This window comes from Balaenoptera musculus, chromosome 14 (genome assembly GCF_009873245.2).
Source record: "Balaenoptera musculus isolate JJ_BM4_2016_0621 chromosome 14, mBalMus1.pri.v3, whole genome shotgun sequence".
NCBI classification, from domain to species: domain Eukaryota; kingdom Metazoa; phylum Chordata; class Mammalia; order Artiodactyla; family Balaenopteridae; genus Balaenoptera; species Balaenoptera musculus.
In genome coordinates, this window is record NC_045798.1 from 47,944,031 (window position 1) to 47,963,499 (window position 19,469).

At 43.3% G+C, this 19,469-nt stretch overlaps 1 protein-coding gene across 5 annotated transcripts in view; it reads right to left on the reverse strand.

The window, feature by feature from the left end:
- Positions 1-3,703: 3,703 nt before the first annotated feature.
- GAREM1 (GRB2 associated regulator of MAPK1 subtype 1) overlaps positions 3,704-19,469 on the reverse strand; it is a 211,630-nt gene continuing 195,864 nt past the window's right edge. For 4 of the 5 annotated variants that reach the window (XM_036822954.1, XM_036822952.1, XM_036822956.1 and 1 more), the window contains 2 exons: positions 9,796-9,962; positions 3,704-8,412 (listed from right to left, as the gene is read on the reverse strand). In XM_036822954.1, the coding sequence (XP_036678849.1) occupies positions 7,515-8,412; positions 9,796-9,962 (1,065 nt within the window). In that variant the 3' untranslated portion in view covers positions 3,704-7,514. The remainder of the gene's footprint in view (positions 8,413-9,795; positions 9,963-19,469) is intronic. The other variant, XM_036822953.1, reaches the window with a different exon arrangement.

Consider the following 19,469-nt stretch of genomic DNA (forward strand, 5'->3'; position numbering starts at 1 on the left):
AAGGCTGAGTAATATACCATTGTATATTTGTACCACATCTTCTTTATCCATTCATCTGTTGATGGACCTTTAGTTTTTGGATTTTTATTTTTCTTTTACGTTTTTTTCATCTTACACCTGTCTCAGTATCTCCACTGAGTCATAGTTTTTGATCAAAAAGCAGGAGACATGCACAGAGCATCCATTTTACCAGCGGGAGAGGTTCCTTTTCTTTCCAGCTAACACTGACTGGGGAACATCAGCTCCTATTTTTAGGCTTAGAAGAAAGAGAAGTTGTAGGACCAGGGTAGGGCATTCCATGGGCTTAAAAAAAACCCATTAAATGTTATTTTTATTTTTTAAAATTTTAATTATTTTATTTATTTAGTTTTTTAATTAATTATTTTTTGGCTGTGTTGGGTCTTCGTTTCTGTGCGAGGACTTTCTCTAGTTGCGGCGAGCGGGGGCCACTCTTCATCGCGGTGCGCGGGCCTCTCACTGCCGCGGCCTCTCTTGCTGCGGAGCACAGGCTCCAGACGCGCAGGCTCAGTAGTTGTGGCTCACGGGCTTAGTTGCTCCGCGGCATGTGGGATCTTCCCAGACCAGGGCTCGAACCCGTGTCCCCTGCATTGGCAGGCAGATTCTCAACCACTGCGCCACCAGGGAAGCCCCAATTATTTTATTTTTTAAAAAACTTTTGCTCTTTATTATTTTTTAAATATTTATTTATTTGCGCCGGGTTTTAGTTGTGGTAGGCGGGCTCCTTAGTTGAGACATGTGAACTCTTACTTGCAGCATGCATGTGGGATCTAGTTCCCTGACCAGGGATTGAACCCCGGCCCCCTGCATTGGGAGCGCAGAGTCTTAACCACTGCGCCACCAGAGAAGTCCTTAAATGTTATTTTAAAAGTTAAAAGTTGAGGAAATTGGGAGACAAGGTTGTCGTGGAACGAGTACAAAATGGGGAAACAGGAGATTTTATTTCTAGCTCTGGTTCTGTCACAAACTTTGTGTGATCCCAGGGAGGTCATTTAACCTCCATGGGTTTCATTCCAATAAAGTTAAGAGGTTGGACCAGATCATTTCCAGGGTTCCCTCTGGCTCTAAACTTCTGTGATCTGCCCATGGACGCTATTTCTTAATGCCCTGCACAATATCTCCTTGCCAGCTGTGCTTCTGAGTATGCAAAGTGTTTCTTATCTTTACCCATCACTGCTTCTGGTCCTGAGATCACTCTTAGCTTAGGTCATTCAACCATATCTACTAGTCTTCAATTGCCTGTGTCTTTTAGAGCCAATATTTGAGTCAACCTACAGAAACTCACTGATCTTTTCTAGTTCACTTTATATTCATTAAAGAACTGAACTCATTGCCTTCATTAAACTGGTAGAAGAAAAATTTATTCATTGGCAAATGTTGCAAACTCGATCTGGAATCTCTAAACAGGTTCATATCTTACTCTCTTTTAGTCTTAGATATTTTATGATGAATACAGGTTTCATTTGTCATTCTTTTGACTTTACTCCATTGTTATCATGCAGCTGCAGGGTCTTGATCTTGATGGCACGAAGACTGGCCGCCATCAGGAACGTGATGGCATCATGCCGTCATTCAGTGGAATCTTAAGTAGCATTACTTTTGAAGATACGACAGCGAAGACATAAGCCCTGATACCAAAGACTTATAGCTTACAAGGGTAGCCAGAAAGCTGTCAGCACAGAGGCGTGAAACCAAATCAGCTTGGGGGATGACACTTGGTAAATCCTGAAGGATGCATATGAGTACCTAAGCATGGAGGGACTGAGGTGGGAGAGGGGACTGCTTAAGGGAAAATTCATTTCAGTGAAATTTACCCAGCACCTACTCACTGTTTTCAATGATTTGGCTTTTTCTAACCTCAGATAGGTAGGATTTGGAGGATATTTGATTCTATGTATTTCTTTAAAAATTTTTTATTTATTTTAAATTAGTTTTATGAAAGTATACTTGATTTACAATGTATTTATTTCTGCTGTACAGCAAAGTGATTCAGTTATACGTATATATACATTTTTTCATATCTTCCATTATGGTTTATCAGGATATTGAATATAGTTCCCTGTACTATACAACAGGACCTTGTTGTTTATCCATTCTCTATATAATAGTTTGCATCTGCTAATCCCAAACTCCCAACCCACCCCTTCCCCCTACTCTTGGCAACCACAAGTCTGTTCTCTATGTCTGTGAGTCTTCTAACCCAGTATATTTCTAAACTCAAATTTACTTGGCAATATCCAATTTGGGGGAGTCATATGTCCTAGTGTGTATCTGGTGTAAGTACTTCTAGAACCTTGCGGTAGGTCCTTGGACGTTTTAGCCCAGTCACATCAACCCTATAGTTTTGTCCAGTGCACATCCCTGAAATCAGGAAAGTGGCCACCTATGGGTATAGTCACAGGTTTTATCCCTGTGAAATAGGGCAGAAGGGTTGAAGGTTTAAGTATAACATGGAATGAATGATTTAGGGATGCTTTGTCTAGCAAAAGAAGGCAGGAAGATTTGTTGGTGGTTGTGAAGCTGGGGAGATCCTAGCCAGGCAAGGACTTAAGATCTCATTGTCCCCCCTGCCCTTCAACCCTCCCCTGAACTGCTCAGTAAGATAGTCTGAAGCTATTTCATGCTATTTTGAGTACAATAAAAGCTTAACCAGCCTCCACTTGCCAACTTCTCTGTAAAACTTACTGGTAGATGCTGCAGCGTGCTGAATGCTCATGACTTTCTCTAAAACCTTCTACCACATCTACTCACTGTTACGCTAATTGTAATTATAGAAATTAAGCTATATATAAGCCAAAGAGATATGAATTTCTACTGTCTTTTTTTCTCTGTATGAACATGTATTATTTTTATTAAAATTTTTTTATTTTAAAATTTTTTTAAAAAATTATTATTTATTTATTTATGGCTGTGTTGGGTCTTCGTTTCTGTGCGAGGGCTTTCTCTAGTTGCGGCGAGCGGGGGCCACTCTTCATCGCAGTGCACGGGCCTCTCACTATTGCGGCCTCTCTTGTTGCGGGGCACAGGCTCCAGACGCGCAGGCTCAGTAATTGTAGCTCACGGGCCTAGTTGCTCCGCGGCATGTGGGATCTTCCCAGAGCAGGGCTCGAACCCATGTCCCCTGCATTGGCAGGCAGATTCTCAACCACTGCGCCACCAGGGAAGCCCTCTTTTAATTTTTTTATTGAAGTATAGTTGATTTACAATGTTGCATTAGTTTCAGGTATACAGTAAAGTGATTCAGTTATCTACCTATCTATATTTTTTCAGATTCTTTTCCGTTATAGGTTATTACAAGATATTGAACATGGGTAACCTGTGCTATACTGTAGGTTCTTGTTTATTTTATATATAGTAGTGTGTATATGTTAATCCCAACCTCCTCATTTATACCCTCCCCCATTATTATTTTTTTAAAGCTCACTAGTCCATCTGTATTTGTCTTTTGTCCTAACTCCTGACCACACAGGTACTAGATTCTCTTTGGTTGCCACCAGGTTACCTGGTTCCCAGCTTCTTCCACTTTCGATAGCCATAGTCTTCAATCTCTTGTTAACATGGGGTGAGCTTGCAGTCTTCAGAAACCCTTCAGACAAGTTCTCTTCTCCTCCATGAGGGTGGGAAAGAGAGGTTCTAGAAAACCACACAGGGGTCCAACTCACTGAGGAACGATTGCAAGAAGAGCAACTTTTAAAATTTCTTTATTTATAGACATTTCCGAACCATTTAAATCAACAACGAATTTTTTTAGACAAAAACATACCATGTTTATCTTGAGGTACACATTGGGCCCATAGACAATGCTCTGGAAATAATGCAACTGTTAACTGGTAGTTAACAACCCCAGTTTTCCAAGCAAAGAAACTGTAAAGATGGTTACAAAAGTCTTCGAAAAGAATATACCATTTTCATTTAAGTCAAGGAAAACTCCCAAATTTTTGACTAATTGAATTCAACTTTTAGGCTTAGCTTAAGCAATATTTTAAATGGAGCTTAATATGAAAATGGGAGAAGAGGTTTATAGCTAAGAAATGATAATCTGAGCCCTACTACATGAGATTGTAAACAAAGGAAATTCATCATCTGATAAGCTCATTACAAAACTCATAGCCTAAAAATTAGACAGAGCAGCAAAATTACAGAAGATACTTGTATATACTTTTAACAGAAATCACGTTTACCCTTTGTTTCTAGCTTTCACACTGAGACAAATTTTAAAACACCAAGTTCTGAAGACTAAACGATGTGATTGGACAAGAAGTGGTCATAAGAATTACAGTCCCACAGTATAAAAATCCTACTTTCCATCATTTGCACTCTGGGCATCTGACTTTTCTTGCCCTAGCAGCCTGGTGCCATTGTATTCCTAGAAAAATAGTGGGAATTGGGATTAATGGTCATAGTTTCTGAAAGTCTTGTGTGTCCAACAGCAGATTTCACTTTTCTGGTGGACTGAAGTTGAAATTTTCTTTGAACAGTTCACAGTGGTCTTTGGAGAACTGTGGGTTTTTTTCAGTTTGTTATTCAAAATGTTAACCTCATACTCTTTAGGCATGATGAGTAGTGACTTGTGATACAGTGTGTTTGGAAAATGAAGAGCCCTCTATTCATCCACACCTGCCCCCTGAACTTCTCGAGGAGTTGTGTGCACGATGTGTAAGGTGGTTCTGGAATGTCGGCAGAGGGTATTTACCCACGTCTGAAAACAGTTGGAATGGACAGTCATAATGTTTCCCCCTAAGATTGTTTTATTTCTATGTGAAACAAGAATAAACACTGCAATTTAGTCGAATGGGCAGCTAGCTGCAACTCCATAAATGTGAATGGTCTATGTGGGTTGAAAGGGTCTAAATGTAAATTTCACAGTTCATAAAGTTGAGCGGCTCAACTTAAAAGAGAGAGAACGTGCAGGTGTTTACGAGATTCTGAGAAGGAATTGATCTGTGTTTGAGTGCTCCGTCCCAACAGGAATCAGGTCCACATTTTACATTTTAGCTGCTTGGTTTGGTTTATTGTTGAATTTCTTAAGGGGGTCACGATGGTTTTGGCCATGCATTTAAGGAATCCAAGAAAGAGTCCCGTTTGGACACTCTCCCCCAAGCACAGGGGTCAGTGCACAGATTGCAGGGAACCTGCCAGAAGATGTCCTCAGTCTTGACCTGGTTGGTTAGAAAAGGTTCTGCATGTGGGGAATTTTGAATATGTCAATGAAAGGCCATACTCCCTGCCCTCAAGGAGTCTCTATGTTGCCGTCGATATAAACTCAACGTACATATGCCAAGACAAAAAACAAAAAGGACTTTGTGTCGAGGTTTTGCAAAAGAAAAAAAACAAACAAAAAGAAAAAATAGATAAAAGGAACCAGTTGTTTATGTGCGGCAACTGTCATAGTAAACTCAAACCCACTCATTCCTCCCTCTTGAATTGAGAACAGCGTCCAGGTGCTAAGGATTCACGAACGGATTCAGCAAGGTTTTGCCAGAGAAAACTTGCAACTTTTCAACATCATTCTTTCTGTTTTTATTTTAAAGGAAAGTTCTGAGAGGTTAACTTTACCTAGGGAGTTGCCCGTCACACAGAAGGATGCTTTCTCAACATGAAAGTCATGGAGGGGCTGCATGTCATCTGAGTGCAGTACTAGAAGCTTCTATATAAACTTGTCAGTTACTTTTGAAGAGGTGCTACAGTTTGATAGATTCTACAGGGTACTCTTTTATGGGGCACTTTTAACCTAGAGTATTTGCATTTTGGGAGACATGTTGGGGGGAAAAATGATTTTTTTTTTAAAAACAAGAGATTTAAGATGGAAAATGAGAAAAGGTATCAATTCACCCCAATTCTAAAACAATGAGATGGATTAAAAATATCTTGAATGCCAAGAAATGAAGCCATATATTGAACAGGTCTGCAAAACTAGACTGGTGGGTCTTGTCTTTCCATTTGTGTATTTATCCTGATGAGCAAGAAGAGAGGATAATAACATACAAGCCAATCCTGCAAGTCACACTGACACCTGGGTGGCTGTCTGTCCATCTAGAATGTGGGGACACTCTGGGGGAGACAGGGCTAGGGACGATATGCTGCTCGGAGAACAAAAACTTTTCTAAGATTTATATTCCTTCAAAAAGTCAAGAATTATGTGGATGCCATTATATTTTGGAGTATTTATTCACGTTTGGCAAAAACTGTCAGACTGGGTCCTGGGATTGTTGGAATGAAAGTATGGTAATCATGTATTTTCTTTGGAAGAGAGGAAAGAAGAGATTTCTGAACTAAACAAGTACTCTTACTGATACTTTAAAAAATGATGCAACAGATGTAGCACATATCAAAGCAGAGGATGGTATGTCTGATTGCTGAGCTCTCCTAAAGCACAAAGCATGTTGAGAACACCTGACACGCTCTGAGAAATGCTCTCCAGACCCTTCATCACCACATACCAGGAGAATAAGACCCTCAAACCCGAGAAGAATGATCACTCGACAGAAATGGTCATTTCCCCAGACACTGATCAGCACGGGAGTATTCTATGTAAAACCCAGCCTGTAATAGGTTTAAAATCAAACTTAATTCTTCAATACAGACTCTCTACTGATTTGTTCCAAGTTTTCTGTGATGCAGCCTGATAAGACTCAGCTTCGAGGGACAGGGTTCTGAGAATCTTTGGAATCATTCTGTCCCATTTCCTAAGAGAGGCGACTTAATTAACGGCCCCAAACTTCAATGGATATTTGAAAGTGAACAGATTATTATCTAAAAGATCAGACTCATACTGATGTTGAAAACATACATTTGTATTGTGTAAATATACATATACGTATATATTCTGGTCTTTTTTATCTCTGCTCAGTAAAATTAGCAGCAGTTACAGATAAATTATTGTGGTCATGATTTATTATTTCTAAGGACATCATAGATCCTCTCTACTAGCACATGACTTTTGTAAAATGCCTTTTGATAAAAAGATCCCCACCAAGCACATAACACTGCAGTGTCATTTCATATCACTAACATTTTCAGGCACAAGAGTAAAACAATTAGCATTGAGCAATCCGAACAACAGAGCACAGAATAAATTGTCTAAAGTTGATTCTCCCAAAGGAGGGAATTGTTCAAAAGTTTTTTTTTGTTTTTTTTTTTTTTAAAGATTCTTCTGTCTTTCAGCTTTGGCTATTTTGTAAATAAATATCACAACTTCTCGCATAAACCTACTTGGGTAACAATTATTTCTCTGAACATGCCTTTTGTCTTTTAGCAGCTGTTGAGTGTTGAGTGATGTACAAGGCACACCTCTAAGTGTTCTGTACAGCATTTTTATTGATGTACAAAATAGCCTGTTCACCATTCAAAATCATAATCTGCATAGTAAGAGTTTTCTCTTATCCCTATTTACAGAGAAAGTTTTTAGTGCAAAAAAATGTGAAACTGTGTCCCAGCCCTCCCCTTCTAGAACACACATTTATCTGTTTTGTTCAATGCTACCCGGGGTTATTTGGCTATATTTTGGGCCTCCAGCCGTTAATGAACTGCAGGATTTTCTTCACCTGCAGTTTGCTCAGTTTGAAATCCTCGGAGAGGATTTCTTCTGTGAGCTGAACAAGCAAGTTTCCGTCAATCTTTTCGGTCACAAAGAATGCTATGACGTCTTCGGACAACCCTATGAACCGCAAGGACTTGGACACTTCCTCTATGGAGAGTCCCGACAGGTCGGCAGGTGGCTGCCACGGGGACCCGTCACCACAGGAGCGGGGGGCCAGCTGGAGGTGGAGGGGTGATGAGAAGGGGTAAGACACGGAGAAGATGTCCTGTGTGCCCTTCTGAACAAAGTACGGGTCCTCGGAGAGGTCCGGCGACCCAGGCTTGGGGTCTTCCTCAGCACCATCAATTTGCAGAGGCAAAGGTAGGGTGTCGAGGGCGGCTTTCTCTTCCACTGGCCTCGGGGCCCTGGGAGGCAAGGCCGGGCACGAGATGCTCTGCTTGGCGGGGCCGGCAGTCAGGGTCTTCCCGCCCGTGCTCTCCAGAGAGTAGCTGGCCGACTTGGGACACCCCGGGGCACTACCGCCGGGCTCCGTGGGCCTGGGCCCGGGTGGGCTGGCCGCCAGCTCGTGGCCGTCGAGGTCGAAGGCTGCCGGGCAGTTTCTCTTGGGCGTGCCCGGCGTCTTCTGTCGGGGGTAACTGTAACTCCTGCTCGGATCCAGCAGGAAGTCGCTCCTGGTCTGGGTCTCTGACGCTCCCGAATAATGATTAGGCCACGAGAGCCTGGAGGACAGAGCTTCAGCAGTGGGACTGCCGAACGGGGACTTGGGGTCCATGGAATCTGCTTTCACTCGGGTACACGGGTAGCAGGAAACGGGAGCGCTTTCAGGAGGACTCGTGTCACTTTTAGTAACGCTGCTTAAAAGCCAAACACAGAGAGAGAGAGATGAGTGAAAAAAAAAAAAAAAGTAAAATATCCAGCCTATCCTATCCCATCGACGTCACTTCTGAATAGAAAAATGTAGTTAGGCAACAAATATTATATTTCTTATCGTAAAGTACCTGCTTAACCTCACTGGGTTTGTTTTTTTTAAAGAATCTTTAAATTACTACAATGCATCGGTAACTATGGATATGAAGGTACTGATTTAATATGCTATAGCAGAGATGGCAAATATGTAATTTTTTTAACAAGAAAATCATTGTTAGTGGGTGCCTGGATCTTTGTGATGAGAAAAATCTTTAGCCTTATTTGGGCTTATCACCAACAGGTGCTGTGATTGATTAGTGATGTCTGCAGTGGGCAAGGGTGGAGTGAGAGAGCAGTAAATGAGTGTCTCACGCTTGTCATCCTTGGGCTACAGTGACAGGACTACATCACCACCACCGATGACCCTATATCCATCCAAGAGTCTGAGGCTGGAAGAAATGTTTCGAATAAAATGCTTATTCTTGCCTTGGTTCCCGCACAACTGCGTAACATCAGCATAAAGATTTAAATGTCCAGGGAACAAAAAAATACCTGCCAAGGAGAGCTACTTTAACCTGTCACATGTGATCACACTCAGCTCTGGGGCCCTATCTTAAGAGTGACTGTGAAACCAGAGTGTGCTCAGAGGTGGGTGATGGGGGGACAGCATGTGGGACTGAAGCTGCCTCTTGGAGGAGACTTACATAGCGGCTGACCTCACGGTTTCACAGCCTGATCAAGAGAGGCGGGGTGGACCTACATTTGTTTCTTTAGACCTAAGGAACAGTTGAAAGTTACACGGAGATAGATTTCAACTGGATATAATGAAAGACCTCTAAAAAAAGTTATTGGCACGTGCCAACCATGGAATGAGCTGCAGTGCAAAAGAATGAGCTCACGGCACTGGGAGGACGCAGATGGAAGTGGAAGACTGCCTGACAGCGATGGTCAGGAAGGGACTCCAGCACCGGGTGGGAATTCAGAGCAGACAGCCGACAGGACCCCTGCCATTCCGGGTCCTCCTTGAGGGTGCTGTCTGCGTGTGTTGAAGTCAAAGCGGAGACAAGTCGATGCCAGCCTTAACCACTGAACCCCTCACAGACTCTGCATCTTGCTAGGTCACTGGCTCTTCCATCCTAGCTCAGAACCAACAGGGCCCCATCATGCTCATCCAGTTAAAAAAAAAAAATTTTTTTTCTTTTCTTTTTTTAAAAGAAAACTTCCTCTCCTACCACCCTGCCCAGGGGATGGCTCCTTGACACGGTTCTCAAGGACTGGGGACCTGGTTGATGAGGGAACCATGTGGAAGTGGGCCCTGGCATAGGACTTACATGTCGTGCAGCCCTGAAGAATAGTAGGACAAGGTGGGGCTGGGAGAACGAGTCTGCTGCCGCGCCGGCTTGGCTGTGCGAGGAGGGACCGAGGGGCTGGTGGACTGAGGCTTTGCGCTGCGGGGCGGGACAGGCGGGGCGTTCAGGAGCCGGCATTCTTCCCTGACCTGGCGCAGAAGAGAACACGCGGGGTTAGCGACACTCGGACTACGCGCAGGGCCAGCTCCCTCCCGGAGGGCCCAGTGGCTGCTCTTACGTGACACCAGCAGGGGTGGGAGAAGGGGAGAGGAGACCTGAGCGAGCAAGGACTGTGGGAAACAGGAGGCTGCCAGAGATGGAGCGATTTTGAAAGAAACGGTTTGGCAGATGCTGCAGAAATGTAGCAAGTCATGGGAAGGACAGCACGGTAAAGAGCCGGTGATACGTGAGGACACAGGAAACAGGAATAGGATGAAAATAAGAGCGTAAGTGATCACGATATTAATAAAGGATTCCATTCTCCTAGCGAGTTGTATTTCTTCACTGTTCAAACTGAATTTGATTTGCTACAAGCCTTAGGCAACAGTGGACCTTGTCTAGTGTAAAGGCTCCTTCTGAAGTTACGGTCGGGGCTTCTCACAGGTAACTGTGCACATGAATCCCCTGGGGATCTTGTTTCATGCACATTCTGACTCAGTAGACCAAGGGTGGGGCCTGAGACTCTGCATCTCTAACAAGCTCCCAGGTGATGCGGACGCTGCTGGACCACAGGCCATACTCTGAGAAACAAGGCGGCAGATGGCGTAATGAGGCAGCTCTCCAAATCCGAAAAATAGTAGTTTATAAGAGCCGCCTCCACCTCTCTCACCCTCCCTTCATCTTCACACCGGAGAGGGAGGCAGGTGATCTGTGCCATCCCTTGCCTGCCTTCGCCCCAGCTTGTTTTCCATTCACAGCCGGCCTTCAGAATATGGTTCTTTTTAATGAGGCAGATATTTTTATGTACTTCTCTGTGTCAGACAGCAGGGGGCAGTTTATACCTGGTTCAGCTAGTCTACCCTTAACTACATAGGTAAAAACAGAGCCAATTCGGACTTTGTAAAAAAAACACCCTTGCTTGCTTTTAGGCTGTGTTCCCACCCATTTTTTTTCACCTTTGCCTTCGATTCCTCTGTCCCAGGGGCTCTGGGTAATGAAGACAATGAAACGGAGCTCCTGTTAGCTTTGGTTTGGAGTTTGCTTAAGACCAAATGAAATGGGCTCACGTTACACTGCACAGTCTACCACCTACGCTGCACCCCGGCCCTCTAACTGGCTTCTGAGGCCTGATTCACTTGCTGGAGAAAACCAGATGTTAAAAAAGTCATGTGACCCCGGGGTGACCCGGCAAACCTCAATTCTCAGCGAAACAGGAGCCATTTAAAGTCTCATCCGTTGCATTTCTCCCTGGGTCTGGGAATCACAGCTCGCACCCAGAGGACCCACCACCCTGGTTGTTGGGACCCACTGGATACAGTTTTTCTTCTGCAGCAGCCCTTTAGGCTAAAACAAAACATTGAGAGCAGCAGATTCTCTTCTCCAACAGCCGCGGGCGTTCTCTTTCTGAGCTTTTCAAAAGGTGGTGGAGGAGGAGGAAATGAAGTTTGGATAAGGAAGAGGGAGGCTTGCTTGTAAGCTGGCCCAGGGGGACTCTCGCCTCACTTTGGGGTCTTCTTAAGAAGCTGGGAACCAACTAGGACACTGAAAAGTTCTGGCTGGCTCAGTCTGCTCCCTGGCTTTTGGGAGCATACACTGGTTACAAAATAAGTAAGACACTGTGTCATCTTCCTTCTGTCTTGTTAGCGAATTGTGTAGTAGCCAACTGTGTTTTTCTTTCTTAGGGAATGTCTTTAGAATCTGGGATGGATGGGTGCGGCTTTTATAGATGTGCTTGGTTCTGTCTATGCTTAGAATAACAGGAATCATGGAAAACGTAAGACGATAAGGAGTCCGTCAGTTAACTTTTCCATTTTAGAAATAAACAATCGCTTCTCAACATGGGATTAGAGAGAGGCATGAGGAAAACAGGGTTAAGGCTGAATTTGATTTAGAAATTTCTAAATTTTGGAATTAGTCATTAAATACATTTCATTAGGGACCACTTACCTAGATGTCAATTATGATATGCTGAGATGTCGACTACACTATGCATTGTAATTGAGGATCATCAGCTGACCTAGGTCTCGGAACACAGAAAAGCAGCCACTTGTAGTTGACTTTGATCTCTGGGAAGTCCTCTCTTCTCTTCTTATAACCCCAGACTCTCAAGGTTCCTGACATCTGGTTCTGCCCCCTCCTTCCATAACTGGACAGTCCTAAAGAGCTTCCCCATAGGTTTCCTGGTGACAGGAGGGGACGGGGGAGGCAGCAGTAAAAAGCAGCATTTGTAGGTCACAGGGCCTGGCGAGGTGAGCTCGGCTGACTGGAACGTTTCCGGCTACACTCCAAACAGCATTTGAAATATGGAAAGCTTCTGAAATGGCCACGTGACTCCTGAAAGGAGTTAAAGAACAAAGGGGTGTGTGTGTGTGTGAGTGTGTGGGTGTGTGTGATGTTGTCAGTGAGGAGATACTAACATGAGACCAAAGAAAGATTTCTTCCCTTGTGATGAGGGGGCAGTTTGGGTGTAATTGTGTGACTTCAATGGGAAAGAACTAGGCTTATTTGAAACCCATTTTGGAGAAAAGGTAGTTAAAAACAAAACAAAACCCGACTTCAGTGGGACCCCGTGGGCGACAAGAATTCAGCTGTAACACTGTGGAGGAACAAAACTAGAGAGTGCTACACCGGGCAGGTGCGGGAGGGCGGCCCTCTCGGGGTGAGCACGGCTGACGACCCTGCAGACGCGTCTCCACGCGTTACTTTTCACTTGGTGCTGCAGATGTGGACGCTCAAATGAGGTCATACTGCAGTGCGTTTTATGGGAAAACTATATACGCTTTGGAGGAATGTATACATTTTGGGGTTCAGAAGTGACACACCAACACACTGTGAGGGTTTATTGTGCCATCTTACTTCCTATCTCTTACATCCTTTTAACAGTAATTATTCTACTTTCTCTTTGCTTCTTGATTTGATTCATCATGGGACATTTATATCCAAGAGAAATGTAGCTGTGGCTTGAAATGAATTTTATCTGACAATAAAAGGCAATTTATAAGACCAGATGGCCAATCACCCTATTTCCAGTTTTCCCTCATATTCAATTTCACATTTAAGTGCTACATTTTCAGCACATTCCTTCTAAAAGTCTCAGCATGTGGCTTTCATCTTGTTACTTCCCATCTCCAGTGGCCCCCCTTGACTACTGGATAAAGTCCAGCTTCTCCTGTCTCCCACTGAGGCCTGCTGAAGACTTTCTAGTGATTTCTTCTCGCTAGAAGAAATTATCCCATTTGATTCCATCTTTCTAGTTATTTCCCTCCCTACTCCTCTACATGAATACATGGGTCCATCCAATGGGGCAGATTCCGTGTCACCTAAACACACCCTGTGCTTTCCTGCCTCTCGCTCTGCTTTAGTTCTTACTGCCCATCCCTCCGGCCCAGCTCTAACTGTTACAGGCACGGTTTGGGACCATCACAAGTAGCCACCGGTACTTGTCATTGCTTCTGAACTCTGCCAACAGACTGTTTATGTTTACTTACTTCCCCTGTGTATTCAATTAGCCCGGAAGTGGAAATGGTAGGGACTGTCGTCATTGTTCTTACTGCTCTGTGGATGGCACTGTGGATGGCAGGGTTTGGGGATTTGTCACCTCTGGCACAAATATGGCGCACCGAATGCCAGGTGGAGGTTATCGGATGTCACAAAATAAGTACAACAAGGCACTTTTATTTTCAAACTTATACCAAAAGAATGCCTTTTATATTTTAATGTGGAGACCGTTATTGATAAGTCATCTGGGCTGCATGTTAATTTTTTTGTCTTCATATTGGTGTCAATCTAGGGGAAAAAAAGGTGCCAGCAGACCTGGCCCCTATGACCGCCATCAACTCTGCCACCACGACACTGGACGTGGTGGCAGAGTGAAAATGACAGTTATTTCTGAACCGGGAAAGGTTGTGGCTTCATTGTCAGCACCCCATCCCACTGCCCTGTAACTACTGTTCTCAGTGAGGATGTAACAGAACACACCCTGCCCGACACACCAGGCCTGACGGACTAGAGCCCTTCTCTGCCCTTCAGTGCAGCATTTAAGACTGAACTTCAAGGAGCAGTGCAGGGCGAGGGTGAGGTACTTGGATTATCAGGAATAAACCTCAAACCCTGGTGCTAAGGGAGGGGATGGCGTTCTGTCTGAGGCAGGTGTTACTACCCATCGCGGATCATGGGTGACTTCTGCCTGCTGGTAGGTAATTTCTGGCGATGAGTAGCTTGAGTGTTTGCAGCCGAGCTCCTGGCACCTACTGGTTACGACAGGGTCAATGACCACAAAGTGGATTCAGGGAGAGCGGACTCCCATCTGTACCCAGAGCCTGGCTTCACAAGCAGTTTTCTGGTCTAAAGCCTTTCTTGTTAAGTGGTTTTACTTCCAGCACAATCCTCTCATCCTTGCCTCTCCCCAACAAGTCTTTCCCTTTTCTAAAGAAATGCTCAATGATTCAGTCTTATCAGAGATAAGATACTGCTTCCCAGGAGTAAGACGCCTCTCCCCAGTGTTCAAGCAGCAGACTATGAACCCAGAGCTAAACAGAAAGCTAATTTATTGCGAGGTGGAATTGGGGAGTTCTGCTCTTTCCAGAACCATCACTTCTCTTTAGTCTACGAGGCATATTCTCAGGGAGGCATATTTAAGTGACTGACTGCCATCTAACACACAAAATGTACTAGTGGGGTTTGAAGTAAGCTGTGGAAGGTGTCCGTCCTGAGGGCTAATGGCCGGGATCACACGCACCATCTACTGCCCCTAAAAGTCTGAAGAACATTGTGTCACTTTCCCTTTTCCTACAAACGACATTAGTTCCATTTACTATTGACTTGTTCAATTATATGCTGAGTGCCCATCACACGCTCACTGAGCTGGTGTTGAGTAAAGCAGACAAGAATGAGTAGCCCCTGGAATTAGCTGGGAGGGAGGGAGGGAGACCAACACACGACTGAGATAAAAATCGGTCCTATAATCATAGAAGGTGGAATGAAGGTCAGTGGGAGCACCATGAATGATTCAGGAGGGCAGGGGAAGAACAAACTCACAGGAAATTATACTGAGAAAGTCTGGAGGAGGAAGGAATCTTGAGTGTACAAAAGGTACATGGGCAGGAATAAACCACCAGAACGATGCCCTGGACTGGGGGCTTAGAAGGAGAGACAAATCCTGGTGCCACTTATCAGACAGACACTTAGAAGGAAGAACAGAGCTTGGGAGAAACCAAGGGGTTCAGTGTTGAAAAGAGTTCGAGCTCAATGCTCTACGGATAGAATCTGAAGTCCTGGTGGCACTGAGATCCCAGATGAGAAGGGAAGAGGGCTGAACCCCTAAGGCGCCAATAGAGGAGGAGACCAAGGGGGGAGAAACACAAGGGACCGCATCTCACCGCTCATGGCAGAGAACAGTCCCCAGTGGTGTCAACGAAGCAGATGGTGGGGAGGACGGCTCAGGAGAGGGATGGTGTGAAGATGGAACGACGGCAGGAAGTCAGGGCAGGTCGGGAAGATGTGTGACAGTTAGCAGGTCCCTGGGGATCTTAGTGAATGAAGCTTGAGTTGAGTGAGGGGACCAGAAGCAGATTCCAGGGAGTCAAAGCCAGAACAGGAGGCGAGGGTGGAGTTAGTGAGGACAGACCACTCTTTTCAAGAAGGAAGGAAGGGGCTGGGAAGGAAGGGGGAGACAGCTACTAGAAAGGGCTAGTGGATTGAATGAGAAATGGCTTTTTTCTTTTTAACTTGGAAGAAACTTGAAAACGTGCCTGGGTAGGTACATGCACGCATGTAAACTGGAGGTTAAGTGCACACTGACTTCTGGGACGGAGAGGAGAACACATTTCCCCACTGCTCTCTGCTTTCACCATGCCAGCACTGGCCACGTAAAACCAGAAAAATAATCAATGGCAGCTTATTATCTAACAGTGAAAGCAAAGATGGACACACCCAATAAAATAAATGGCTTTGGAAAGCTTCGTGTTACTATGTGAAGGTGGTTGACAAAGTCAAAACCCAACTCCAACCTGTGGTCAGAATCTCGTGCGTCACGGAATGGGACTATTTATTTTCTGAATACTCTCCAGAAAGTGTAACTTGATTTCCTGACTCCGGGAATAGGTATTTAAGCATCCTTTCCCCTCCCCACTCCTCACAGCTATAAGTCTGTTTAGTTGGGAGGAAACTGAGCCTGGGGTGAAGGACCAATAATTTGTGAAAAATGGAAAACAAGGTCTTCTCCCTAAATAGCCACATGTTAAAGATAACGCCATGAGAATTTATTACAAATACAAAGCTCATTATTGCATGGCTGGAAACAGGGTTAAATGATGTTTAGAAGACAAAAATTCACACATTACATACAACTGGAGTATTTTATACACGTATGAACTACTTTCTTCTGTGACATTATCTTTCCCTGACACTTCCTAGGGATTAAAAGAATACAACAAACAAAAGACACACAACGTGCTTATGAAACTGCACAGTGTAGGAATGGGGGCTTTTTGGTATGATGATGTTTCTTGGAAAGTCTTAGTTTCTCAGAACTCCCTACTCGTCTTCTATGGAAGAAATGACACTTTCACACCCCTTCACTAACTGGACCAAAGAGACAGCTTAGGAAAACAGAAAACTTACTATGAAATGTTCTTTGCTGAACATTTTTTGGGGAAAAAAAAATCAATTTCATAGCAGCAATTATTCAACTTTTAAATACAAGGCAATGGATCTGGAGACACTTGCCAACGAGGCCTCACATTTCCTTGTCTACAGTCTAAAGTCTGCCATCACATACCTGTGGGTGAAAATCTCGGCTCAAAGACCACACTGCTTGGAACTGTGGGCAGTCACTAACGGGCTTCGGCCATCCTTAGGCGGACTAAGGATCATTTTGTTTCTATGTTGACACTAACTCAGAAAACACACACACTATAGGTGAGCTTGATCTAAAACTGGACTCACCTTTACCATGAGTTTTCTTCTCTAAAAAGCTGACTTCGGGATAATGCCAGTGTTGCAAAGAAAGGAGTTTTGTAACCATGCTTCCCTGAACTTTGTAACTTTGCCTTCACTGCATGCCCTCTGCCCTGTATTTTACATTTCTTCCTACACTCCCTCTCCCAGATAACAAAATCATTACAGCCTTAAGAAATCTTATTTATAAAGAGGCTTTTATACAAAGAGTTCACAACCCTGTCACATACCCATCAGGGGTATTTTCAGCCAAACAGAAATTAAAGTTTTACAATGACAACATGGCAATAAATGAACATCCATCTGATGAATTACGCCAGGGCAGATGTGATTTACAGTTGAAATCCTGATTCTCAGATGTGTGCGTTTCTTTTTCCCATTGTGTATGCGGATGATAAGGACCTAAGGCAGGCCTGGGTCTGCAATGGCCTCCAACCTCCAGGCCTCAGGCAAGGGAGTCAAGGCGGAGGGCACAGCAGCCCGCTACTGGGAAACAAGAAGGGCACGCAGTTCTGAAAAGAATACTTGTTTAAGTTCCAGGGTGCTTCCCTAGACTCCAAAGAAAGACTATGCCACTGGGGCAGAGAATAAAGACCTTTTCTGAGCAAGGAGTATAATGCATGATAGATATATTTAAATAGTATATAACTTTCCCATTAATGTGATTTTGTGCAAATGGTAAACCCAAGAGTGCAGATTTGAAACAAGGGCTATCCCATAGAATATTACAATGACTTTATTAACATTCTAATCATTGAGACTTTAGGCAGACACAGGAGAAAATTTCTTGGCCTAGAAGGTTTCATTTAAAAATAAATAACCTACACAAAACCAAAGGCAATTAGTTCCAAAATTACCAAAACACAATAATAATTCAGTCCTTATTTCAATTAACAAATGGGAAATGTAGGTATGGCTTGCTTACAGAGTACTCCTCAAAAGCTGTAATTAAAATTAATTAAATGTCAAATGCCTTAAGAGACCGCATTAATTACTGGAATCCTGAGTGAATCCTTTTGTAGAGCAATTATTTTGAAAAGTAAATAATCACTTCCAGATTAATCTTTTTATTACCTAAATTTGACTATCAATACACCAGGTTTATTTAAGAAGATCTCTCCTTTAGTGCCTTCTCTGATATATATTTTTTAGCTTTAATTTATATCACTTAAAAAATTTTTTTACTGGAGTGTAGATATACTATACCTATTTTAGATATAGTAGTGTGTGTATGTTAATCCCAAGCTCCGAATTTATCCCTCCCCCCTTGTGTTCTCTAATATTAATAGTCAGTAGGAGAAAGCCCAAAGACAAAATAAAAATTCAGAGTAGAATCAATTCTTTTTTAAAAAATTTATTTGATTGAAGTATAGTTGATTTACAATGTTGTGTTAATTTCTGCTGGGTAGCAAAGTGATTCAGTTATACATATATGCACACATTCTTTTTCATATTCTTTTCCATTATGGTTATCTCAGGATATTGAATATAGTTCCCTGTGCATAAAGTAGGACCTTATTGTTTATTCTATACATAATAGTTTGCATCTGCTAATCCCAAACTCTCAATCCGTCTCTCCCTCCCCCTCCCTCCCCCTTGGAAACCACAAGTCTGTTCTCTGTCTGTGAGTCTGCTTCTGTTTTGTAGATAAGTTCATTTGTGTCATATTTTAGATTCCACATATAAGTGATATCATATGGTATTTGTCTTTCCCTTTCTGTCTTACTTCACTTAGGATGATCATCTCTAGGTCTATCCATGTTGCTGCAAATGGCATTATTTCATGTTTTTTCTTTTGAATAACTGAGTAGTATTCCATTGTATATACGTACCACATCGTTTTTATCCATTCACCTGACAATGGACGTTTAGGTTGTCTCCGTGTCCTGGCTATTGTGAACAGTGCTGCTATGAACATAGGGGGACATGTATCTTTTTGAATTATAGCTTTGTCTGGATATATGCCCCGGAGTGGGATTGCTGGATCATATGGCAACTCTATTTTTAGTATTTTGAGGAACTTCCATATTGTTTTCAATAGTGGCTGCACCAATTTACATTCCCACCAACAATGCAGGAGGGCTTCCTTTTCTCCACACCCTTCCAGCATTTGTTTGTAGATTTTTTAATGATGGCCATTCTGACGAGTGTGAGGTGATACCTCATTGTAGTTTTGATTTGCATTTCTCTAATAATTAGCGATCTAGAGCATCTTTTCATGTGCCTGTTGGCCAGCTGTATGTCTTCTTTGGAGAAATGTCTACTTAGGTCTTCAGCCCATTTTTCGATTGGGTTGTTCGCTTTTTTGTTGTTGAGTTGTATGAGCCGTTTGTATATTTTGAAAATTAAGCCCTTGTCAGTCACATCATGTGCAAATAGTTTCTCCCAGTCTGTAGGTTGTCTTTTCATTTTACGGTTTCTCTTGTTGTACAGAAGCTTGTAAATTTGATTAGGTCCCACTTGTTTATTCTTGCTTTATTTCTACTGCCTTGGAAGGCTGACCTAAGAAAACATTGGTATGATTTATGTCAGAGAATGTT